This window comes from Sorex araneus, chromosome 5 (genome assembly GCF_027595985.1).
Source record: "Sorex araneus isolate mSorAra2 chromosome 5, mSorAra2.pri, whole genome shotgun sequence".
Taxonomy (NCBI): domain Eukaryota; kingdom Metazoa; phylum Chordata; class Mammalia; order Eulipotyphla; family Soricidae; genus Sorex; species Sorex araneus.
In genome coordinates, this window is record NC_073306.1 from 109,014,103 (window position 1) to 109,038,306 (window position 24,204).

Sequence of the window (24,204 nt, forward strand, 5' to 3'; positions counted from 1 at the left end):
TCCCTGGGGCTGGGGTGGGGGTGGGGTTCCTCCCAGGGTGCGGGGCCGCGGAGTCCCGGGGGCGGTGCGGAGCTTGCCCCATTGGGCGCCCCGCGGTGGCCCGTCCCGCCCCGGCTCTGCGCGGCCGAGCCTCCGCCCCGCCCCCCGGAGCCGGGTTCCCGGGGCAGCGGGCGCCGCGCGCAGAGCGCCGATGGGTCGGGCCGCGGCGGGGCGCAGCATGGCCCGGCCCGTGCAGCTGGCGCCCGCGTCGCTGGCGCTGGTGCTGTGCAGGGTGGAGGCGCGGGCGGCGGCCGGGGCCGCCGAGGAGCCCGGCGGGCGCGCCGTGTTCCGCGCGTTCCGCCGCGCCAACGCGCGCTGTTTCTGGAACTCGCGGCTGGCGCGCGCCGCCTCGCGGCTGGCCTTCCAGGGCTGGCTGGGCCGCGGGGTGCTGCTGGTGCACGCGCCCCCCGCCAGCCTGCAGGTGCTGCGCGACGCCTGGGGCCGCCGGGCGCTGCGTCCGCCGCGCGGCTTCCGCATCAGGGCGCTGGGTGAGTGCGGGCCCGGGCGGGGGGCGCGGGGGCTCGCAACCGAGGACCTTGCTCTCCCGGATGGGGATGCTCGGGCGCGGGGAAAGAACTCGGGGCTCTGCGCGCGTGCTGTGCCCCAGGTTGCGTCCCCGGGCACATCGTGGTTCCGCCCTGTGCATCCACCCCTGCCTCTTACCCCCCCCCCCCCAAAAAAAAAAAAGGCAAGGAAAGGGGAGCTCTAGGTGTACGGGAGAGGCGCTGCGTCTCAGGAGCCCGAGCGGAGGCCAGGAGACCGCGATTCGAGTTTGGCTTTCCGAGGCGCTTGGGAAGAGCACCCCAGGGCGCTGGACAAAGCCACCCTTATATTGCTCGCATTGCGACCCTTCCAAACCAGCTTTTGTATGTTTTTGTCTTGGGGCCACGCCCGACGATGCTCAGGGATACTCCTGGCTCTGCACTCAGGAATTACTCCTGGCGGTGCTCAAGGATCCATAAGGTACTGGAGATCCAATCCGGGTCGGACGGCTACCCTCAGAGTCGCCCAGAGGGTAGTCTGAGGGACACCTATGAGGGCACTCCGAGGAACACTGTACTCTCCGAATCGCTCCGCTCCCCCCCACCCCTCTTTCTAAATGGTAGACTTGGAGCCCTCAACCGTGTGGTTTTCCTGCCCTGCTAGGGTGTTGTGATCTTGGACCAGGGCCTAGCTGAAATGTAGGGGTCCTTAACTGCGGGTGGGGCGGTGGGGGTGGATAAATGACGAATAGCGCCCTGGACACGCTCCGACGTAGGTAACTAGAGAATCTAAGCAGAGTTCTCAGAGAAAAAGAGATCTGCGTCCCAGTCTTCAGAAAGTGTGAATTTAGTAATTGGACCATATTACATATGGGATGCTGAGGATTGAACTGGGTCCGCCGAGTGCATGGCAAGTGCACTAGCCACTGTATATTGCTCCAGCCCCAGAAGTGTAAGGGCACAAGTGTGTAAGCCTCCGCCTTTTGCCCGAGGAAGTCTCATTGGAGAAACAAAACCTTTGGCCCGTGAGTGGCCTGTGAGCCTCCACTAATGGCTGGGGTCAGCCTGAGACAGCCTACTTGTGTCCATTCCTGGGGAGGCATTTGAGGGTGCTGTTGATGAGCCCTCAGTTGTCCCAGGCCTGAATTTTGGCTCCTACCAAGGACACCTTTCTCTGGATGTCCACTACCTGACGCTATGTGTCCTCTGTCTTTCTCCACTATCTGCTTCCATCTGAGCTGGACCAGAGAAGCAAAAGGATTGGTTTGATTCCCAGGGCAGAGAAGCGCTGAGGGCAGCTGGGGGATAGGAGGGCTGCCCGGGCCAATGAGGCCAAACCTGAGTTTTCCAGCTTTCTGGGGTGTTTTACACACTCCCCACCCCCCACTTCCTACCTTTTCTTCAGGGTAGACCAGAACTCATTGCAGAGACACGTTTCATTTCCTTTGACTCTCCGGAGCAAGGGAGGAAAATTGGTTTCTGGCTGAGGAAACGGGGAGCCAAGTAGCCAAGCCAGAGTTTTCTCTGCGGGAAGGGGTCTGTCTTCCAGACAGACTGCATGAAAAACTCTTTTCAGAGCCATGTCCTTGGCTTTTCTGGTTTGAATTAGCAAGTGTGTTCTCTGGTTTCCCACCGCCTTCCCGCGCGTCAGACTGGACTGCAAAGTGAGAGTCAAATTTGGGGGCCTGGGAGGGGCTCCCATGATGCCTCATCTGGCAGGGGGGGGGCAACAAACCTGAGTGCCAGGGGCCGCACAGTGAAAGCACATCAGGTGCCCCGACTCTGTCCACTGAACGTGCTTCTGCAAGGCTGCAGCAGGGAGCCTGCCTGTTGTGGAGGTGCAGGAGGGCAGGCTTAGTACCAGGTCCTCCGCTCAACTTGGTCTCATGGAATGGTTTGGAGTTTTTAATAGAGCCCTGAGAGAGGGGAGGGCACTTGCCTTGCATTAACCAGGGCCCAGGTTCGATTCCCAGCATCCCATATGGCCCCCCAGGCCCTACCAAGGAGTGATCCCTTGGCAGAGCCAAGAATAGGTCCCGAGGGGGCCAGAGCGATAGCACAGCGGGTAGGGCGTTTGCCTTGCACATGACTGACCCGGGTTCGATCCCTGGCATCCCATATGGTCCCCCAAGCACTGCCAGGAGTAATTGCTGAGTCAGAGCCAGGAGTAACCCCTGAGCATCGCTGGGTGTGACCCAAAAAGCAAAAAAAAAAAAAAAAAAAAAGAATAGGTCCCGAGCATCACCGGGTGTGGCCCACAAACCAAAAGGAATTAAATAGAGCCCTGAGAAAAAGTTGGACAAGGCCGGAGAGATAGTACAGAGATTAAGGTGCCTCCTTGCATTCAGCCAATCCATGGCACCGAGTATGGTCCCCTGAGCACTGCTAGGAGTATGGCCCCAAGCACTGTCAAGTGTTTCCCCACTCCCCCAGCCCCAAAATAAAAGAACTTGGATGAAACTATCCATCAGTTAGAGCATTTTGAGAGGTAAAAATGGAAATTTTATTTGACAACTGTCAGTAGTTAGAAATGAGAGCAGGGTTAGCTGCCAAGTACTAGTCTAACTTAGGGTCCTTGAGTTACATCAAAGGAGGGACTGGAAAGGTAATACGGGAGGTGAGGCACTAACCTTATACTTCAGCCCAGACCTGGGTTCGGTCCCTGGCAGTACATATGGTCCCCTGGAGCACCATCAGGAATGATCCCTGAGCTGGGAGTGAGCCCTGAGCACTGCTGGTGTGACCAGAAACAAAAACCAACAAAAATTGAAGCAGAAGCAACACAGTCACAGCAGCTCTTGGATCATCTCAGGGGCCCAGAAAGTGATGTGGGCAGGAGGTGCTCAGGGATTACTCAGTTTCAGTCCCCTGGATTTCGACCAGGTGAAACAGGCTTCCCAGGCTAGGCGCTGGCACTGTGTGCCACCACCCTGGTTCAGATCCCTGACTCCACCTGGGAGTAGTAGTATTGGAGCACTGCTGGGTGTGGCCCCCAAACCAAACTCTCTCCCTCAGGAAAAAAAAAAAAAAAGACTTCAGGAAGGAAAAGGCAGTACTGTAGGTTCTTACTCAAAAATAGAAAAAAAAAAAAGATACACTTCTAGTAGATTTTAGGCTTTATGTTTTGGTGCTTTGTTTGTTCTGGGGCCACACCCTGTGATGCTCAGGACTTACTCCTCGTTCTGTACTCAGGAATCACTCCTCGCAGGCTCAGAGGACTGTAAGAGGTGCTGGGAATCTAACCCAAGTCAGCTGTGTGCAAGATAAGCATCCTACCTGCTGTTCTAGAGCTCTGGCCCATGTTGTTTGTATTATTATTATTATTATTTTTGCTTTTTGGGTCACACTTGGCAATGCCCGGGGTTTACTCCTTTCTCTGCACTCAGGAATTAATCCTGGCAGTGCTCAGGGGACCATATGGGATGCTGGGAATCGAACCCAGGTCAGCCGTGTGCAAGGCAAATGCTGTGCTATCGCTCCAGCCCCACCATGTAGTTTGTATTTTAAGGCTCATTTTCTTCCACGTAAAAACATTTGGCCATAGCGAGTGTAACTGGCCAGTTCAGACAGAAATGGCAGAGAGTGGGCGGGGCTTCTGGACCCAGAGCTCATAGAGCCATTTGAGCCCTCTATGAGCCTTGTTTGACCTGGGGGTGTAGGTCAAAGGCCTGGAGACATTTTTGCATGCTGGAGACCTACAGTCAATCCCTGGTACAAACTGGCTTCTTGTGCACCACGAGTAGAGTCCTGATGGGTCCTGGGCGTTGCCAGTTCTGTCCCTGCTGGCTCCCAGCATCTCTAGGTCAAGTGGCACCACATCACCAGGTCTGACCCCTCCGAGTAGCCCCCAGGCCCCTGCACTAGTGGGGAGGCCTCCCCAAAAGGAGATAGGAGGATGTACCCTGGGCAGGCAGACAGAGTGGCCTTAGACTCAGGCGCTGGATTGAGTTTCTCCCTCTAGGTTTCCAATTTGCTTCCAGGGTTGTTTTGTTTTTCACTTTGGACCATGCCATTGGTGCTCAGGGCTTACTCCTGGCCTAGTGCTCAGGGATCACTCCAGGAGGCAGAGTGATTTTGGGGGACCCTGTGGAATTCCTGGGATGGAAAGCGCCCCCCTGGCTGTGCAAGAGTCCCTGGCCACTTGCTTATTTTCATTGTCCTTGTGCATGTGCTGGTGGGGAGGCGGCATTATGGTTCCTGCCCTCTGCTTCTCACCCACATCTGTGCTTCCTGGTTGGGGGCCGTGGCTGAGGCTCCATTGGGGCTGTGGTGCTTGAGGGGGTCTGTGGCTGTGCTCACACAGGTGTGCTTGCGGGCACCTCTCTCTAGCTGGGGTGCTTGCTGGGGACCCGCCCCTTTTCTGTGGTGCTTACACACCCCTGACAGTGGGTGGCCGAAACATGGTTTCTTGCAGTGTTGGTGACTGTAGACAGCTGAGGTGCCACATCCATCAGCAGAGTTGCTGGGGACAGTGCTCGGTGTGGGAGGGGAGGGGAAGGGGGTGCCCGGAATGTGTGCCAATGAACTCAGGCTTGCTTACCAGGCAAGTGCGGCGCCTGTGCTGTTTCCCAAGCCCTAACTCTGCACAGAGGTTCCACTGGAGTTTATTTTCTGCCAAGTTTTGGGTCTTTTTTCTCTCCCTCCTCACTTTCTTCGCTGTGTCTTTACTCTGATAAGAAAAATGGTTGTTTTCCGGCTGAAAGCTTCTCCCCAAAAGAGGGTGGCAGTACCATTAGCATGATAATCTGGGGCTCTCTCTGCTTTTGTGCTCCAGCCTGGAGTGAGTTTTTTTTGTTATTGTTGTTTTAAAACTAATGACATTAGCAAATGAAAGGGGAGCTGAGCTGGTGGGGGGAGCCATCTGCCTACCCAGCTGCAGGTGGTGGGGGTGGGGACACCTGTATTTGTTTGGGTGAGTCATTTGCTGCCTGGGACCATCACTGCAGGGAGGTGAAAGGTTAATGATGGCTTCCTGGGGTGAAGAGAAAGACCACTTGTCCAAACAAGTTTGCTCCCTTCTCTGGAATGGATAACTTAGGTGCTCTTAGGGATTGCTCTGCACTCAGGGATCTGTCTGAGGGAGCAGCTGAAGGAAAACCATATGGGGGTGCCAGGGATCAAACCCGGATGGTCCCAGGTGCCCTACCCCCTGTACTATCACTGGAGCCCAATCTTTTTTTTTTAATATATTCTTTTATTGAATCACCATGTGTAAAATTACAAAGCTTTCAGGTTTAAGTCTCAGTTATACAATGCTCGAACACCCATCCCTTCTCCAGTGCACATATTCCACGACCAAGAATCACAGTATACCTCCCCCCCCACCGGAGCCCAATCTTTTTGCCTTTGTTTTTGTTTTGGGGGTTACACCTGGCTGTGCTTCAGGGCTTACTCCTGGCTCTATGCTTGGGGATCACTCCTTGGGGGACCATATGGGGTGTCAGAAATCCACCCTGGGGCGACTGTGAGCAAGGCAAGTGGCTTACCTGCTGTCCTATCACCCCAGCCCCCAGTTCATTTTTTTTCTTTTTGGGTCACACCTGGCAATGCACAGGGGTTACTCCTGGCTCTGCACTTAGGAATCGCCCTGACAATGCTCAGAGGACCATATGGGATGCTGGAAATCGAACCTGGGTCGGCCGTGTGCAAGGCAAATGCCCTACCCACTGTACTATTGTTCCACTCCACCCCCAGCCCCATTTTTAAAAGGAATATATTTTATTTTGGTTAGGGGGTCACACCTGCTCTGTATTTGGGAGTCACTCTGTGGTGCCAATGATTCAACTGAGCCTTCTGCATGTGAAACATGCTCTCCCATCTCTTTCCAACCCAAAGTATTTTTTTTTTGTCTTGGGCATTCCCAGTCTTGTGTGGGGTCACCAGGGCTACACACAATGGTGCTCAGGAGGCTGTGCAGTGCTGAGGATTGGGGATCAAACCCGGGGCCCTTCACCATGGCCTTCTGTTTTTTTTTTTTAATTGAATAAAAATGCCTGTGACTTTTACTATTTTTGTTTTCTTTTTGGGTCACACCCGGCAATGTACAGGGGTTACTCCTTGCTTGTAGATTCAGGAATTACTCCTGGCGGTGCTTGGGGGACCATATGGGATGCTGGGAATCAAACCTGGGTCAGCCATGTGCAAGACAAACGCCCTACCCTCTCTGCTATCACTCCAGCCCTGACTTTTAATTTTTTTAAATTTATGTTTATGTTTACTTTTATGAAAACTTCATGATTATGCTTCAGAAAGTCAAGTACGGGGGAGAATCGAGTATGGGCTCAATCTCCCACACCCCATATGATCCCCTGATTACTGCCAGGAGTAATTCCTGAGTGCAGAGCCAGGAGGAAGCCCTGAGGCATGGACCCAAACCATAGCAAACAAGCAAACAAAAAATTATGTGCCTGGGAATCAGCTTAACAAGAGGTGAAAGACACCCAGAGAAAACTATAAACACTAAAAAAAAGAAAATGAAATCGGGAACAAGACAATAGAAACACATCCACTGTCCATGGATCGGGAGGATTAATAAGGGCAAAATAACAATCCTGCCCAGAGCACTATTCAAATCCAAAGCCTTCCTTTAAACATTCCCATAACATTTTTCAAAGACATAAATCAAATGCTGCTGAAATTTATATGTTGTCATAAACCCCAGAATAGCCAAAGCAATCCTAGAAGAAAAAGATGGGAGACTTCCTTTCCCCAACTTTAAATTATACTATAAAGCTGTAGTGATCAAGACAGTGTGTATGGGAATAATGACAGACTCTCGGCCTGCTGGGGTAGAATCAAGAGCTGGAAGCCAGAGGCCCAGGTTTATGGGCAAGTTAATCATTCCACAAAGGGCAGAGAGTATGAAGTGGAATAAGGAAAAGCCTTTTCAGCTAATGGTGATGAGAAAACTCGCCAGTCACATGTCAAAAAAATGAACTCAGACCTCATTCTCACACCGTACACAAAAGCCAATTCAAAGGGGATTCAGGACCTTGAGATCAGACCTGAGTAGCTTGAGGAAAGCATGCGGAACTCTTCATGGTGCTGACTCTACGGTCATCATCAATGGTCTCATGCCATGGGCCAAGCAAACAGAAGCAAAGAAAACGGAAACGGACTGCAATGGCCAACGTCTTCTGTTTTTTTTTTTTTTTTTTTTTTTTTTTGCTTTTTGGGTCACACCTGGCGATGCACAGGGGTTACTCCTGGCTTTTCACTCAGGAATTACCCCTGGCTGTGCTCAGGGGACCATATGGGATGCTGGGATTTGAACCTGGGTCGGCCGTGTGCAAGGCAAACGCCCTACCCGCTGTGCTATCTCTCCAGCCCCCTGTTGTTTTAATCTGGACTCCCCTTGCATCTAGTGATATTGAGCACTTTTCATGTGCTCTTGAGTTTCCTCTGAGAAGTGTCCATCCACAGTCTATCACTGAACTGGCTTTTGAGGGTATGTGTGGGGGGACGGGGGTTATTCCTGGTGGGACGAGCCTGGCTCTGCGGGCCTCACAGTTCAGAGCATGGGCCACTCATTTGGTGCTGCTACTTCTGGCAGTGCTCAGGCATTGAACTGTGGGATCAAGCACTGCACTTGGGTCTTTGCACGTTAGGCAAGTGCTCCAGGCCTTTCAGTTATCTTTCTGCCACCTAGATTGTTTGTCTTTTGTTTGTTTGTTTTGTTTTTGTTCCACACTCAGCAGTGCTCCGGGGGCTCTTCCTAGCTCCATGCTGTGAAGTGACCCCCTGACAATGATTGGGGGTCCCTGTGTGCTAGGGATTGAAATAGGGTTGCCCCCTGCTGACAGTATTATGTGAGCATTGATCAAAACCCAGGACACTTTCTTCACCTCAAAAAGAAACCCAAGTCCACTCCCCATCTCCTTTTCCCCCAGTCCTTTTGGATTTGTAAATTTGCCAGACATTTCATAAAAATGGTATTATACAATATGGTCTTTAAAAATTTTTGGTGGGGGTGGGGCTGGAGCAATAGTGCAGCAGGTAGGGCGTTTGCCTTGCATGCAGCCAACCCGGGTTCGATTCCCAGCATCCCATATGGTCCCCTGAGCACCGCCAGGGGTAATTCCTGAGTGCAGAGCCAGGAGTAACCCCTGTGCATTCTCCGGGTGTGACCAAAAAAGCAAAAAAAAAAAAAATTTTTTTTTTTTTTTGGTGGGGACCCTACACATCCAGCAGTGCTTGGTGGAATCTCTCGGTAGCAGGGATCAGACTCGGGGCCTGGCTCGCAAGAGGTACATGCTCCTCCTGCCCTCTACAGCTGTTTCTAGCTTGGTGATCTTCCTCCTTTAGAAGCCAAGCGGATGGAGAAGTGGTCCAGTGGGTAGGGTACCAGCCTTGCACATGGTGTGACCCCGGCTTCATCCCCATCCCCAGCACCAGCATCTGATGTGGTCCCCCAAGCTCAGCAGGAGTAAGTCCTGAGCACAGAGCCAGGAGTAAGCCTTGAGCAAGAACAGCTATGGCCCAAAAAACAAAACGAAAGAAAGAATGAATTCAGTCCCCTTCCCAGACTGCAGGCGGGGTCCAGGGCCTGGTGCGACTGTGTTGCTGGGGTTTTTCCGGCCTCCTCTATTCATCAGCGCTGCTCCCCACTTCCTTTGATGCTGCTGTTGCTTTTCAGTGTGGGGCCCTGTGCTCCCTCTCCCTGTGAGGCTATCAGATTGCTACCAGACCTCTGGTTGGTTCCGGGGCCCAGGGAATGGCAGAGACGGCTGCTCTGGCTGCTCTCGCCTTCCTGGGTCCCATTCAGGCACTTTGCAGCTCTGACACATGGCGTTCTCCTCCGTCTGCTGCCTTTGACCCAAGCCGACCACGCAGGGCAGTCTCAGTCTGCAAAGCCAGAGAACTCACGGCGGGGTGCTTGTGGGCATTTGTCTGGGCATCACATCTGGGTGGTTGATGAGTCTCCCTGGCAGGTGTTTTGATTCCACAGTACTGACGAGAGGATACTTTTAATTGCTGCCTTTGTAGTGTTGGGGGTGCTGGGGAGAGCCAGTAACCTGAAAGTCAGCGTGGATCTGCCCCACTCTCCCTGATCCCAGGTTAGTGGCTTATCGGATCTGACAGGTCTTACTGCTGCGCGTCCCTCGGATTCTTCCTTCTGCTCCTTGGTCTCGGACCTCCTGTGAGCTCCGTATCCCACCTGGGTCACGGCTCAGGTTTCCTCCCCGTGGCTGGGGCTTCTGCCCTGCTCTATGCCCTCGGCTTCTCTCCTGAGCATAGACGGATCCAGGACATCTCAGACGCCGCAGCCCCAACCCTGCTCTCCATCTGCTCAGCCCTCCCACTGGGCCCCGTAGCTCAGCAGACAAAGCCCCGGTGCCTTTAACTTGTGCTTCTGGATGCTCCTGCTCCCGCCTGAACCTGCCCTTTCCCCTGCCCTCCTGGAAAGCACCTGCTTTTCTTAGGGTTCGAGAGAAGCCAAAGCAGTGTGGGATCTCGGAAGAGAGCCACCATGAGTTCCCTCAGCATGACCGTGGGCCTGGCAAGTGTGACATCTGCAGGTGTGGCCTCATGCAGGGCATCCTGGTGGGGTTCTCTCAGCCTCTGGGTCCTTGGCCTAATGAAAGATGCCCCTGGATCACGTGAAATCATCTTCCTTACCTAGAGCCTTTAGCCACACCTGTAAAATAGCTTTGCAATCCCGCTGGGTCGGTGTTTGATCACCTAGCAGAGGCCATAGCTTAATCCAGCTGACAGATTTGGGGTTTTTGCATTGCCCCCCACGTGTGCCCACATCAGGACTATCCTTCTATGTCTGTGCCTCCTGGAGGAAAAGCACAATATTCAGAAACATCCTTTCAGCATTAGAAACTTTTTAGACCCCTTCCATTTTCCCCCCATTGGTTTTTGGCTTTTTAACCATACTTGGCAGTGCTCAGGACTTACTCCTGGTTCTGTGCTCAGGATGACTCCTGGAGGTGCTTGGGAGACATTATGGGGTACCTGGAATTGAGCCTGGGTCGTGTGCATGCAGGGCAAGTGCTTTACCCCCTATGCTATCGCTCCTACCCGGGATTCTCATTCTTTTTTTTTTCTTTTTTTTGGGGGATCACACCCAGTGATGCACAGGGGTTACTCTTGGCTCTGCACTCAGTAATCACCCCTGGCAGTGCTCAGGGGACCATATGGGATGCTGGAAATCAAACCCGGGTCAGCCCCGTGCAAGGCAAATGCCCTACCTGCTGTGCTATTGCTTCAAGTACCCAGGGATTCTCATCCTTGAAGTAGCTTCTCTCCATGCATGGGGTTTATGCTAATCACTGCTAATCTAGCGCAAGGCTGGGGTGTAGCTCAGTGATAGGGCACAAGCTTCACTCCTCCCCGTGTTTAGTCTGTCTCCTCCTCCTTCCTGAAAAAGACATTTCTTTCTTTTTTGCTTCTTTTTATTGGGAAGGGGGCCTGGTAATTGGTCCATATTCCACAATGCCCAATAGGGGTAATGCTTGGGGGGCAAAATATGGTGCCAGGGACCCAACAGGGGCTGACCACATGCAAGGTAAGTGCAGTACTCCCTGTATGCTCTCCCTGACCCTTCAGTTTGGCAGCCACTCCCAGTGGTGCCTAGGGCTAACTCCTGGCGTTGTGCTTAGGGATCAGGATCGCTCCTGGTGGTGTTCCGGGGACCAAATGTGGGGCTGGATATTGACTGCGTGCAAGGTTGTACTATCTCTGTGTTATTATTATTATTATTATTATTATTATTATTATTATTATTATTATTATTAGTGAAATGTTAATAGAGACCACATATAGCAGAGTTCAGCAAGGTGGTGGGGACCTGGTTTTGGTGATTGGGCCAGTTCTCTGGGGCCACCAGGACCACACCCAGTGGTGCTAGGAGGCTGGGCTGTTGGGCCCTCTCACAGGTAGGCCTGTGAGCTGCCGCCTGAGCTCTCTTCACAGCCCCGTCTGTTCTTCTCTCTTGTCCTTCCTATTGGGTCCCAGTATTGAGGTGCTGGTCAGGTCCATACCCTTTGTCGTGCCAAGGCAGTCTGATGGAAGAAGACAAATCCTTCCGGGAATCTGCTGGGAACTCATGGATTAGTCGTTGGGTCTCTCAGTCTCCGTGCTCCCGGCTGCGGATGGCTCTCTTTGGATCTGTGGGTGGCTTGGCTCTGTGGACCGGAGGCTGCCCAGCTCTGGGCTTGGCACTGGCCGCCAGCTGGATTAGCACCCAAGTCATGTGTGTCAGGAGATGCAGGAAAATCCATGTGCTCGCACAGACGTTGCTTCAGGTACCTCCAGAAGCAGGGAAGTTGCTCCTGCTTAGGCCTACCCAGAATCTCCATTTCCGAATCGCACCCCTGCTTGCTGAGCACTGAAGCGTTGTTTTGCAGCTGTATCTTCTGAGCCTCTCCTGCTCACATCACTGTGTTTTAGGTCCACCCTGAGCAACTCTGGGTCTGGTGCTGCAGTGGTTGACACAGAGGGGCAGAAGCCTCAGGCCCTCACCTGCGTGACATTGGACAGCTGACCAGGAGTTCTGTTTATGCACATGTGCATGTGTGTTTTCAGAGAAAACTCCCGGGATGTGACCTCAGAGCCCTGAGCTGAGAGTAGGCCCTGAGCACAGCCGGGTGTGATGCAAAAACCACAACAATAATAAGGAAAAAAAAAGCAAAAAAAAAAAAAAAAAAGGAGAAGAAATAAAAATGAGCTTAGTAAGGAGCATATTTTACTCTTTTTGGTGGGCAGTGGGCCACACCTAATGGTGCTCTGGGATCACTCCTGGTGGTGCTCAGGGGACCATGTGTGGTGCCAGAAGTGGAACTGGGTTTCACCCTGTGCATGGCAAGTGCCCCAAGCACTATCGTATATCTCTGGCCAGAGAGGCACATGTGGGTGGGGGTGGGGATGGGGAGTCGTATCCTGACGTCTGTTTCCCTTGCTGGGAACCACAGACAGCTGAGCCTGCTGGACTTGGACACCTCTTCCCGATGTGTGGTTTTAGGCCTATGCCCCTGTCCGTATGCGGATGTGATGACTGGATGCAGGATAGTCCCCACACTGTCATGGAGATTGCTGTCTGCAGTGCTAATACATTGGAGAGGGTCTAGAACCCTCGTGTCCTTTGAGTAAGGCCACAGAAAGAGCCCCAGGGCCATGCCGTGCCTAGGATCTAATCCTGTCATTCATTGCTGATGACACATGTCTCACCTGCCCGCCCCCCCTCCCCACAACTTAAATGGAGGTATCGTGAGTTAGATTTATTATTTATGATAGTATTAATATCTATGCTTTAGGCGAAGGCTCCCTGAAGTGGGCCGTGGGGGATGGTAGTGGTAGCCTGGGGTATTAGTGGGGGTCATTGAATGAAAATAAGGGGGTGGTTGAAGGATAAAGAATTTTGTAAAGCCCTTATACATGTTTTGTCTGTTGTGTGACAAAGTCACAGTGATTATTTTCTAAACAAGCACACAAAATATGAGTCATACTGGCCAGTGGTCACACCTGCCACTACATCTTAGCAAGCATTGTGGGGTAAGCAGGTCACATTTCGTGGGCTGCTCCAGCAAGCAACTGAGTTTATATGCATGAATGCCTTGTTTACAGTGTGAGAATGTAAGTATGGCACTTCATTTAGATTTTTGGTATTTTTGTTTTTGTTTTGGGGCCACACCCAGCAGTGCTCAGGGGTTACTCCTGGCTCTGCACTCAGGAATAATGCATGGCAGTGCTCAAAGGACCACATGGGATGCCAGGGATGGAACCTAGGTTGGCTACATGCAAGGCAAGTACAGCCCTACCTGTTGTATTATTTCTACAACCTTTAGTTTAGTTTTTTTCCCCCCTGAATTGTTTGATTGTTTGCCAGGCAGTTAACATTAGTGCAAGGGCAATTAGTACTTACATTTTTTTTTTTTTTGCTTTATGGGTCACACCTGGCAATGCACAGGGATTACTCCTGGCTCTGCACTCAGGAATCACCCCTGGCGGTGCTCAGAGGACCATATGGGATGCTGGGAATCGAACCCGGGTCGGCCGCGTGCAAGGCAAACGCCCTATCTGCTGTGCTATTGCTGCAACCCCTATTTACATTTTTTATTTTATTTTATTTTATTTTATTTTTGCTTTTTGGGTCACACCTGGCTCTGCACAGGGGTTACTCCTGGCTCTGCACTCAGGAATTATCCCTGGCGGTGCTCAGGGGACCATATGGGATGCTGGGAATCGAACCCAGGTCGGTCGCGTGCAAGGAAAACGCCCTACCCGCTGTGCTATCGCTCCAGCCCCCCTATTTACATTTTTTAATTTGATACTTTTTGCTGTTTTTTTTTTTAGTTTTGGTCACTAGTGGCAATGCTCAGAGGCTCTTTCCAGCCTGTTGTTTGGTGGTTGATTCCTGTCATGTTCAGGGTACCAAGTGGTGTTGGGGATTAACTATGCGCCCCCAGAATGCAAAACTTGCAAAGCAAATTACATTATTGTTATATATTATATATTGTTATTATTAGATCACATACAAAGAAAATTCCATTATTTTTGGTCCAGTATGACAAATAATAGTTTACACATATTTTTATACACTTTCTTCTACTTACATCTTCAAGTGCTTACTAGTAATAAAATCATAGCAGATTGTGTCAGTGCAATATTATTTGAAATGTACAGGAAAATATTTTTAATATTTTCCTATTATTTTGTTATTGATCCATACTGCATGGTGCTCAGGGCTTACTTTTACCTCTGTGTTCAGGACTCACTCCTGTCAGGATCAAACCTGTGTTGACTGCATGCAAGGCAAGTGCCTTACCTGCTGTACTAGCTCCCTGGCTCCCCCTTTTTTGTTGTTACTTTTTGGGTCACACCCGGCAATGCACAGGGGTTACTCCTGGCTCTGCACTCAGGAATCACCCTTGCCGGTGCTCAGGGGACCATATGGGATGCTGGGAACTGAACCCAGGTTGGCCACGTTCAAGGCAAACGCCTACCTGCTGCGCTATTGCTCCGGCCCCTCCCCAGCCCCTTGTTTGAGGCTCTTCAGGGTTTCCTACATGTTATGAGCATATCATATGCAAACAGTTTTGCTTCCTATACTCTTTGAATGCCTTTTCCTTTTTCTTACCTAATTGCTCTGGCCAGACTTCCAAGACTGTGTGGGACAGAAGTGATGAGTGGGTGCCCTTTGTCTTATTGCTGATTTTACAGTTAAAATCTTTCCCTTTCCTCCCCATTGAGTAGGATATGTGTTGTGGACTTTTTAAGAGAAATTATTTATTAATTTACTTAAGTAAATTAATAAATAATAACAAAATAAAATAAAGACTTAAGTCTTTAAATTTTCTGGATTGGAAGACTGTCTATTTTGGTTTGGTTTGGTTTCTCAAGTTGTGCCCAGAAGGCCTGAAACTCCTCCTGGTGGGGGTTCAGTGCTCCGGGATTCTAGGGCTGCTCCCAGCAGTGCTTGAGAAAATATGTGGTGCTGGGGGGAGAACTGGGCTCGGCTGACTGCTGGGCGTGACCACTGGCCTCCTCCCTGGCAACTCTCTCCGGCAGTGCTCAGGGCACCAAACCTGGGGCTCCCAGCCCTTTGAGCTGCCTCCGCAGCCCAGGACTTAGTATTTTTAAGTACTTGTGTTAAGGACTGGAGTGAGAGTCCAGCGGGGAGGGCGCTTGCCTTGCCTGTGGCTGATCTGACTGCTATCTCTGGTGCTACACAGGGTCCCTTGAGTTGCACCAGGAGTGATCCCTGAATGCAAGGAGTGAGCCCTGCAGAACTGCCAGGTCTGAACTTAAAACAACAACAACAACAACAACAACAAAAAACAGGTGCTGGAGCGGTAGTACAGCGGGTAGGGCGTTTGCCTTGCACGCGGCTGGACCTGGGTTCAATTCCCAGCATCCCATATGGTCCCCTGAGCACCAGCCAGGGGTAATTCCTGAGTGCAGAGCCAGGAGTAACCCCAAGTGTGACCCAAAAAGCAAAAATAGAAAAAAAAAAAAAGGAAAAGAAAAGATTCATGCTAGGGTCCAGGTATATGGGAGAGGGGTTAAGACATTTGCCTTACAGTCAGACAACTCTGTTTTTTTGTTTTTTTTTTTAAATTTTTTAAATTTTTATTATATCACCATGTGGAAAGTTACAAAGTTTTCAGGTTTATGTCTCAGTTATACAATATTCAAACACCATCCCTTCACCAGTGCCCCTATTCCACCACCAAAATCCCCGGTATACACCCGCCACCACCCCCCCCAACTGTATGACTGATGAATTTCACTTCATTTTCTCTCTACCTTGATTACATTCCATATTGCAAAACAGAACTCACTATTGTTGTTGGAGTTTCCCCCCAAGGAAGACAGCCCTACTAAGGAAGCATTTGATAATTGGTTTGTCATTAAAAGATTGTATGTTTTCAGTTTTTAGAAAAGGTCACGCGGCTCGGATATGTTCCAGTCCCGCAACCCGGAGCCGTGTTAGTTGCTGCTCAGTGTCGCCAGGGCTCCATCCGGAGAAGGTGTGCCAGCTGTACCTCCTCCGTCTGGATCCCTGGTGTTGTTGGCCCGGATTCGGGTCCGGAGCATTTCTCTGGCCGCGTTGCTCACCAGACTGCCTGGCCTCTTCTCTGTTGAAGGTGGGAAGATGGTGCCGAGGGTGGGTCGAGGGCAGGACTTCCGGCGGCCGGGACCATTTGGAGTTCGGGCAGGCGCTGCCCCACTCCAGTGTCCCCCCGCGGCTCGGACGTGTTCCAGTCCCGCAACCCGGAGCCGTGTTAGTTGCTTCTCAGTGTCGCCAGGGCTCCATCCGGAGAAGGTGTGCCAGCTGTACCTCCTCCGTCTGGATCCCTGGTGTTGTTGGCCCGGATTCGGGTCCGGAGCATTTCTCCGGCCACGCAGACAACTCTGTTTTATCTCCAGCACTACCAGAGTTGACCCTGGCACTGGCAGATACAGCTCACCGCGCCCCACCCCCATGAATAAATGTTCATGTTACTTATTATTATTAGTAGTAGTAGTAGTAGTAGCACTGTAGCACTATCCTCTCATTGTTCATTGATTTGCTCGAGTGGGCACCAATAACGTCTCCATTGTGAGACTTGTTACTGTTTTTGGCATATCGAATATGGGTAGCTTGCCAGGCTCTGCCATGCGGGTGGGGTACTCTCAGTAGCTTGCCGGGCTTTTCGAGTATTATTAGTGTTATTTTCAGGATGTTGGCCGTTGATGGGATTACATGGTGCAGAGGGCAGTCCCTGGGTGTGACCTCCTAGCTACTGGGAAATGGGAAATCTGGGCAGAGGAAGCCTAGTCCCAATCCGAGCAGGCTTGGAGGTCTCAACCCCATATCCCACACACCTGGGTTCCTCTGCCGGTACTTTCATGCATGAGGCTCATCCGAATATGTGGAGAGGGGCCTTGAGCATGGCTGTGGCTAGGCTCTGGAGGTCTTTGACCGCCGGGAGCTCTGCTCGGGGCGGGGAGGGAAGCTGGAGCCCATCCCCTCTGAGGGGCCCCCGGGAAGACAGCCAGGCACGTGGGCAAGAGACTCTCTGTCAGGTAAGGCACTATCCCTTTCACTTACCACTTACAGCAGATAAGGCACTATCCCTTTCTGCCTTGGCTCAGGGAGCTTAGGTTTATTGAGTTACTCCCATCACAGTGCTCCCATTCCTCTGTGTTTACTTGTAATATCTTTCTTTGTGCTCAGTTGACTTGTAAATATTGTTTTTCTCTTCTCCTTAAGTCCTTTGCATAGTTAATTCAGAGCAATGTCCTTTTTGTATGGGCACAAGAAGACAATGCTATCCTTTTGTAACTTGAGAGTTAATTGACTCTGAATGATACTTTCCTCCTGAACATCTGTTCTCTCAACTTAAGTCTCAGTTGCCATTACTTCCTAGTATCCCAAAAGCAGGGTCTCGACGAGGGACTGGATGGACCCAGGGCAAGCTGTGAGCTATGTGCTACCCTGGCATTGAAATGGGCCTGGCCAAAGCACCATAATGCTTAACTATAAGTTAAGAGCATGGTCATGGACAAATGCTGTCATGATCCAAAAAGCAATCACTAGATTCAGACCCTGCTAGGGCTAGGAATGATTAATCCGGCCTGAGCACTGTAGTCTGAGTCTTGGCAAGATGTCCCTAGGAAAGCCACCCTATAAGCCTCAATGTATCTCTTACTGTGTCTATAGAAAATAATGAGTATTAAGAAGCAATATTAAGATGTTAATTAGGGGCTGGAGTGATAGCACAGCGGGTAGGGCGTTTGCCTTGCACGTGGCCAACCTGGGTTCGATTCCCAGCATCCTATATGGTCCCCTGAGCACTGCCAGGGGTGATTCCTGAGTGCAGAGCCAGGAGTAACCTCTGTGCATTGCCGGGTGTGACCCAAAAAGGAAAAAAAAAGATGTTAATTAAGATGTTAATTGAGTTATTGGACTAAGGAGATCAGAAACACCCCTAAGTGGTATTTTGCCCTTGAGCAGAAGAAGAGCTTGTGATATGTTGATTTTACTGCCAGATGGGATGTGGTGTCTACCCCCAATACAGACAGTTGGAGAGAGAAGGGAGAGAGACCAGGGCAGCAAAATTGAGCACTGAGACTAGCAAGGGGGACAGAGGGAGAAGAATGTAGGGGGAAGAATGCAGGAGCAGGCGTGTGGAGAGAGGAGAGACGAGGCTGCGAGAGGGAGCACAGAGAGATGAGCAGGAGAGACAAGAGGAGACGGGAATGAGGGGCCCAGTAAGACTGGACCAGGCGCGTGGGGAGAATGGAATAAACGGCAATTTATCACCAACCAGCTTGGCCCTCGTTTCCTCCTTTGTCCGCCCCACGGCCTGGGTCGCTCACCAAACCCGGGCGGCAAGAGGGAGAGCTGCCCATGGCGTTCCCTAGCTGCCCGGAGATGATACAGGAATGTTTCCATGCTGCTGAACTGTTGCTCTCTTAGGAATTGTTCCTGGTAGGGCTCAGGAACCATATTCAGTGTCAGGAATTGAACCTGGGTCAGCCATAGGCAAGGCAAGCACCCTACCCGCTGTGCTAGAGCTCTGGCCCCTTGACCTTGATTTTGAAGTAGCAATGAGCTGACACATCTTTCAAGATCCCATCACTGTCACTGTCACTATCATCCCGTTGCTCATCGATTTGTTCGAGCGGGCACCAGTAACGTCTTTCATTGAGAGACTTATTGTTACTGTTTTTGGCATATCCAATACCATGGGTAGCTTGCCAGGCTCTGCCATGCGGGCTTCATACTCTCAGTAGCTGTATCGTACTCTTTTTGCTTAGGTAACACGTTTATGGTACAAAAGGGCAGAGGGTGAAAAGTCGCCTTTCCATGGCGCTGGAGAGATAGTACAGAGGTCTAGGTGCTTGCCTTGCATGTGGCCAACCTTAGTTTGATCCCCTGCACCATATAATCCCCTGAGCACAGAGTTGCCCTAATAGCATCTAATATCCTAGTTCTCCCTCTTGGAGAACCTGACAAGCTACCAAGAGTCTATTGTCCGATCTGGAGAGCCTGGCAAGCTCCCCCTGGCACATTCATAGCCCACATACAGTAACAGATATATACATACCTCTCAGAGAGCCTGGCAAGCTACCGAAAGTATCCCGCCTGCACGGCAGAGCCTGGCAAGCTCCCTGTGGCATATTCGATATGCCAAAAACAGTAACGATAGGTCTCATTCCTCTGACCCTGAAAGAGCCTCTAATCCTTTAGAAAGACGAGTAAGGAGAGGCTGCTAAAATCTCAGGGCTGAGGGGGCTGGAGAGATAGCACAGCGGGTAGGGCGTTTGCCTTGCACGCGGCCGACCCGGGTTCAAATCCCAGCATCCCATATGGTCCCCTGAGCATGGCCAGGGGTAATTCCTGAGTCCAGAGCCAGGAGTAACCCCTGTGCATCGCCAGGTGTGACCCAAAAAGAAAAAAAAAATCTCAGGGCTGAGTGTAATAGAGACGTTACTGCTGCCCGCTTGAGTAAATCAATGAACAATGGGATGACAGTGACAGTGACAGTGAGCACAGAGTTAAGAGTAATCCCTGCACACCAAAGGTGTGGGTACTCCCCCAGTGGCCCCCCAAAAGAAAGAAAAGTCTTCCCCCTGGACCTGGAGAGATAACACAACAAGTGAGGTGCTTGCCTTGCACACTGCCAATCCAGGTTCAAAACCCGGTAGCACATACAATCCCCTAAAGCCACCAGGAGTGGTCCCTGGGTACAGAGCTAGGTAGAAGCCCTGCCGAGTGTGGCTCAAAATTAGAAGAAAATAAAAAGTCTCTCTCCTTTCCCTGCTTCCAGCCATTCTTCTTAGCTGTAGTGACCAGTTCCTTACTCCTTCAAGAAGTAATTATATATATAGCTATAATAATCGCTATAGCTAAAACTCCCCCCTTTTTAGAGTACTGTTAGCATATTACATGTATCTGTCTTTCCCTTGGAAACAAAAGGTTTTTTTAGGAAGGTCATTTTTTTTTTAATTTTTATTATATCACCATGTGGAAAGATACACAGTTTTCAGGTTTATGTCTCAGTTATACAATATTCAAACACCATCCCTTCACCAGTGCCCATATTCCACCACCAGAATCCCCAGTATACCCCCCGCCCCCACCCCCCACTGTATTAGGAAGGTCATTTTAAAACAGGAAATTATTAAGGGGTTTATAGCAGCGTAGCTGTAATGTGTAAAGAAACACCAACTGTAGTATGTAATTAGGTACTACATGAAAGTGTTTCCTAGCTAAGCGAGTTCGGGAACCTTTACACAAGTTTCAGGGGCCAGGGATGAGACTCAGGTGGTCAGCCACATGCCTTTGATTCTTGGCACCTTGTACCTTCCCTCAGGTGTCCTCACAGGCACACAGCAGGTAGTGTGACCCCAACAATTCCCTCAACAAAGTCAAAAGATTTCATTACTGGGAAGACTTCTGGGACGCCTGGTGCACTGTTTGCTTTTGTCCTAGAGGCCAAAGGAAAATCTAAGTCCTCTAACGTGGGAACCAACCCTGAGCCAGAGAGAATGCAGTGGGCAGAAACACAAGCCTGGCATGCAGGAAGCCCAGGCTCATCCCCAGCACCACCTGGTGCCCTGAGCACCCCCAGGAACAGCCCCCACACGCCATCACCCCATCTTACTGCCCCAGAACTACCCCTGACAGAGGTTTCTGGAAGGGGTGGAGTTTGACTTCCCTTGAGTTCACAGGGTTCCTAGATCAGAGGGCTTTCAAAGACCCCCTGAAGCTTCAGCTAACTGGTTCTAGAAGGGAAGAAAGACTTTAAAATTTTATGGGGCAAAGAATTCTTCAGATCAGCTAACATTTTTGGGGGTGGGGAGGGGCGAAGGGGGGAGGAGTGGCTTCCAACCAGGCTGGTGGTTCAGTATGAGGGTGTGAGAATGTGATGCAGATTAGACCCTGGGGTGCAGAGATTACCAAGGTCACCCCAGCTGTTCTTGGGGGCTTCTAGGACTGTACCCAGCAGTGCTTAGGAGAATTTGAGCAGGGCTAGCTGCAAGCACCTTACTCCCTGTACTTTCAAGCCCTAGTTCTGGTAATATTTGTTTGTTTGTTTGGGTCACACCCAGCGATGCACAGGGGTTACTCTTGGCTTTGCACTCAGGAATTACTCCTGGCGGTGCTCAGGGGATCATATGGGATGCTGGGAATCAAACCCGGGTTGGCCACGTGCAAGGCAAATGCCTTCCCCACTGTACTGTTGCTCCAGCCCCTAGATCCGGTAACTTTTTACAGTTGATGAAAAGTAGCTGAGAGCATTTGCTATGGTAAAATCTTTACCTAAACTGACTTCAAAGCCATTTTATCTGTTGAAACAAAATGTGCACAATTATCCTTTTTTTGTTAGTGCAAGACCCCTCTCACACTCTTTTTCTTTCTTTTTTTTTTTTTGCTTTTTGGGTCACACCCGGCGATGCACAGGGGGTTAGTCCTGGCTCTGTGCTCAGGAATTACCCCTGGCAGTGCTCAGGGGACCATACGGGATGCTGAGAATCGAACCCGGGTCAGCCGCATGCATGGCAAATGCCCTACCCGCTGTGCTATTGCTCCAGCCCCTTTAAAATTCTTTTAAAGTCAAAGCATGGCAGTTCTGAGTGATAGCACAGTGGGTAGGGCGCTTGCCTTGCATGTGGCTGACTTGGGTTCAATCTCCAACATCGAACACACATGGTCCCTGAGCACCACCACGAGTGATTCCTGAGCACAGAGCCAGGAGTAATGGTGAGCACTGCAGGGAGTGGCCTTAAACCCTAAATAAATAAATAAATCACTGTCACTGTTATCCCGTTGCTCATTGATTTGTTCGAGCAGGCACCAGTAACGTCTCTCACTGAGAGACTTATTGTTACTGTTTTTGGCATATCCAATATGCACGGGTAGCTTGCCAGGCTCTGCTGCTCGGGCTTGATACTCTCGGTAGCTTGCCGAGAGGGGCAGAGGAATCGAACTCGGGTCGGCCGCGTGAAAGGCGAATGCCCAACCGTTGTGCTATCGCTCCAGCCCAAATAAATAAATAAAATTTAAAAATTAAATTAAAACATGGGCGGGGTGGGGCTGGAGCAATAGCACAGCGGGTAGGGCGTTTGCCTTGCACGCAGCTGACCCGGGTTCTAATCCCAGCATCCCATATGGTCCCCTGAGCACCGCCAGGGGTAATTCCTGAGTGAAGAGCCAGGAGTAACCCCTGTGCATCGTCGGGTGTGACCCAAAAACAAAAAAAAAAAAAAAAAAAAAAAAAACCATGGGCGGGAGAGATAGTGCATGGTTCTGTCACCACATACAGCCCAGAGCCCTGCCAGGAGTGGTTGCTGAGCACAGAGACCCCAAACCCAAACCGAACCAAATTCTATTTCAAACCGTTACTCCCACTGCATCCCCGCCCCCATGGCTGTTGTGAGGATAGGGTTAGGGGGGAATGTGGGAGGTGAGGTGAGGTAGTGGTGTGTGAACATCTTGCTGCGGTGCTCTGAGTTCTCTGTGCACCAAGGGGTGCACATCCTGTTGTGGACTCACGGTACTCCTGGAGGACTCACGGTGCTCCCCGACATCTTGCTCCTATAGCGCAGAACTTCCAGGCAACAAGACCAGAATGGGGTGCTCCTTGGGCGTTGGTACAGTGCTCATGCACGAGCTCGCACTTGCACTGCTGTGAGTTGCCCTCACCCGGGCCTCATTGTGTCGGATGGGCAGGGCTCATGCAGCCCTGCGGGTGGACAGCAGAGCTGCTGGGAGTGCTCCAGGAGCCTGTGGACTCGGTACACAAGCTTGCACTATTTCTCCAGGCCCAAAATAATATTATAGAAATATTTGCCTTTTTGGCTCTTTGGGTTTTTTTTTGGGGGGGGATGGGGTGGAGTGGGGTGGTGGAAATATGAGGTGACATTTACATACCAAAAAAATCTGAGTGCAATGGGTAGGATGTTTGCCATGCACACTGCTGACCTGGGTTCGATTCCCAACATCTCATATGGTCCCCCGAGCACCGCTAGAAGTAATTCCTGAGTGCATGAGCCAGGAGAAATCCCTGAGCATCTCCAGGCATGACCCAAAAAGCTAAATTAAATAAATTCTGATCTTTCTTTTTTTTTTTTCTTTTTGGGTCACACCCGGCGATGCACAGAGATTACTCCTGGTCGTGCTCGGGGGACCATATGGGATGCTGGGAATTGAACCCAGGTTGGTCACGTGCAAGGCAAACGCCCTACCTGCTGTGCTATTGCTCCAGCCCTAAATTCTGATCTTTTTATGAATATAGTTCTGAGGGTTTTGTTTTGTTTTGTTTTGTTGGGGTGGGGAGTGAAATAAATTTACTTGGGAAATGAGGGAAGGGAAAGCGGTCTCTATTCTCCAGAGTGTCCGGAGTGGGAGAAGCAAGGTACCCCTCCTAGGCAGACGCCAGCCGTTTGTTCTGAGTCTTGATAAACATCAATGATTTGGTGACCATCTTCACCATTGCTGGAACAAATCCTCCACTCTGAAAGCCCTCATGGCGCCCTTTGCAGCCTCTCCACTGGTAGGATTTCTGGCTCTAATAGTTTTGTCCTTTCTGTTTGATTCTGGGCAGGGGCTGTGTGCAGTGGTGGTCAGGGCTTACTCCTAGCTCTGCTCTCAGGGATCATTCCTGGAAGGGCTTGGAGGAGCAGGTGGGTGCCAGGGATCAAGCATCCTGCCTGCTGAGCACCGCTCTGGCCCCGTGGCGTGCTCTAACAGGTGCAGCTTTCCCAGTCTGTCTTCCTGGTTTGCACCCCTCCCACCTCCAAATGCCATGAAATGCCTTTAGTGCTCATCCCATTAATCTTCTAGAGGTGACTTCAGTCACTCCCTCCAGAAAGACTTTGCATTTCTGTACTGCATTCTGCACTCACCAACAGGAGTCTAGGCCAGTTGTAACATGCCTGTGTAAGTTTTCATTTGTTTTTATTTGGGACCACATCACCCAGTGGTGCAGGGCTCACTTTTGGCTCAGCCTGCAGCCGTGAATCCTGGCAGGGCTTGGCGGAGCACATGGGTGCCAGCACCAAGCACCCTGCCTGCTCTACTGTTCTCTGGCCCCTACATTTTTTTTTTAATTTTTATTTTATCACCATGTGGAAAGTTACAAAGTTCTCAGGTTTATGTCTCAGTTATACAATATTCAAACACCATCCCTTCACCATTCCACCACGAAAATCCCCAGTATACCCCCCACCCCCACCCCCAACT

At 50.9% G+C, this 24,204-nt stretch overlaps 1 protein-coding gene across 1 annotated transcript in view; it reads left to right on the forward strand.

Moving 5' to 3' along the window:
• The first annotated feature begins 217 nt into the window (after positions 1-217).
• The window catches only part of STOX1 (storkhead box 1), a 50,459-nt gene continuing 26,472 nt past the window's right edge, over positions 218-24,204 (forward strand). Inside the window, exon 1 of the mRNA XM_004617109.2 lies at positions 218-527. Coding sequence (XP_004617166.2) covers positions 218-527 — 310 coding nt within the window. The remainder of the gene's footprint in view (positions 528-24,204) is intronic.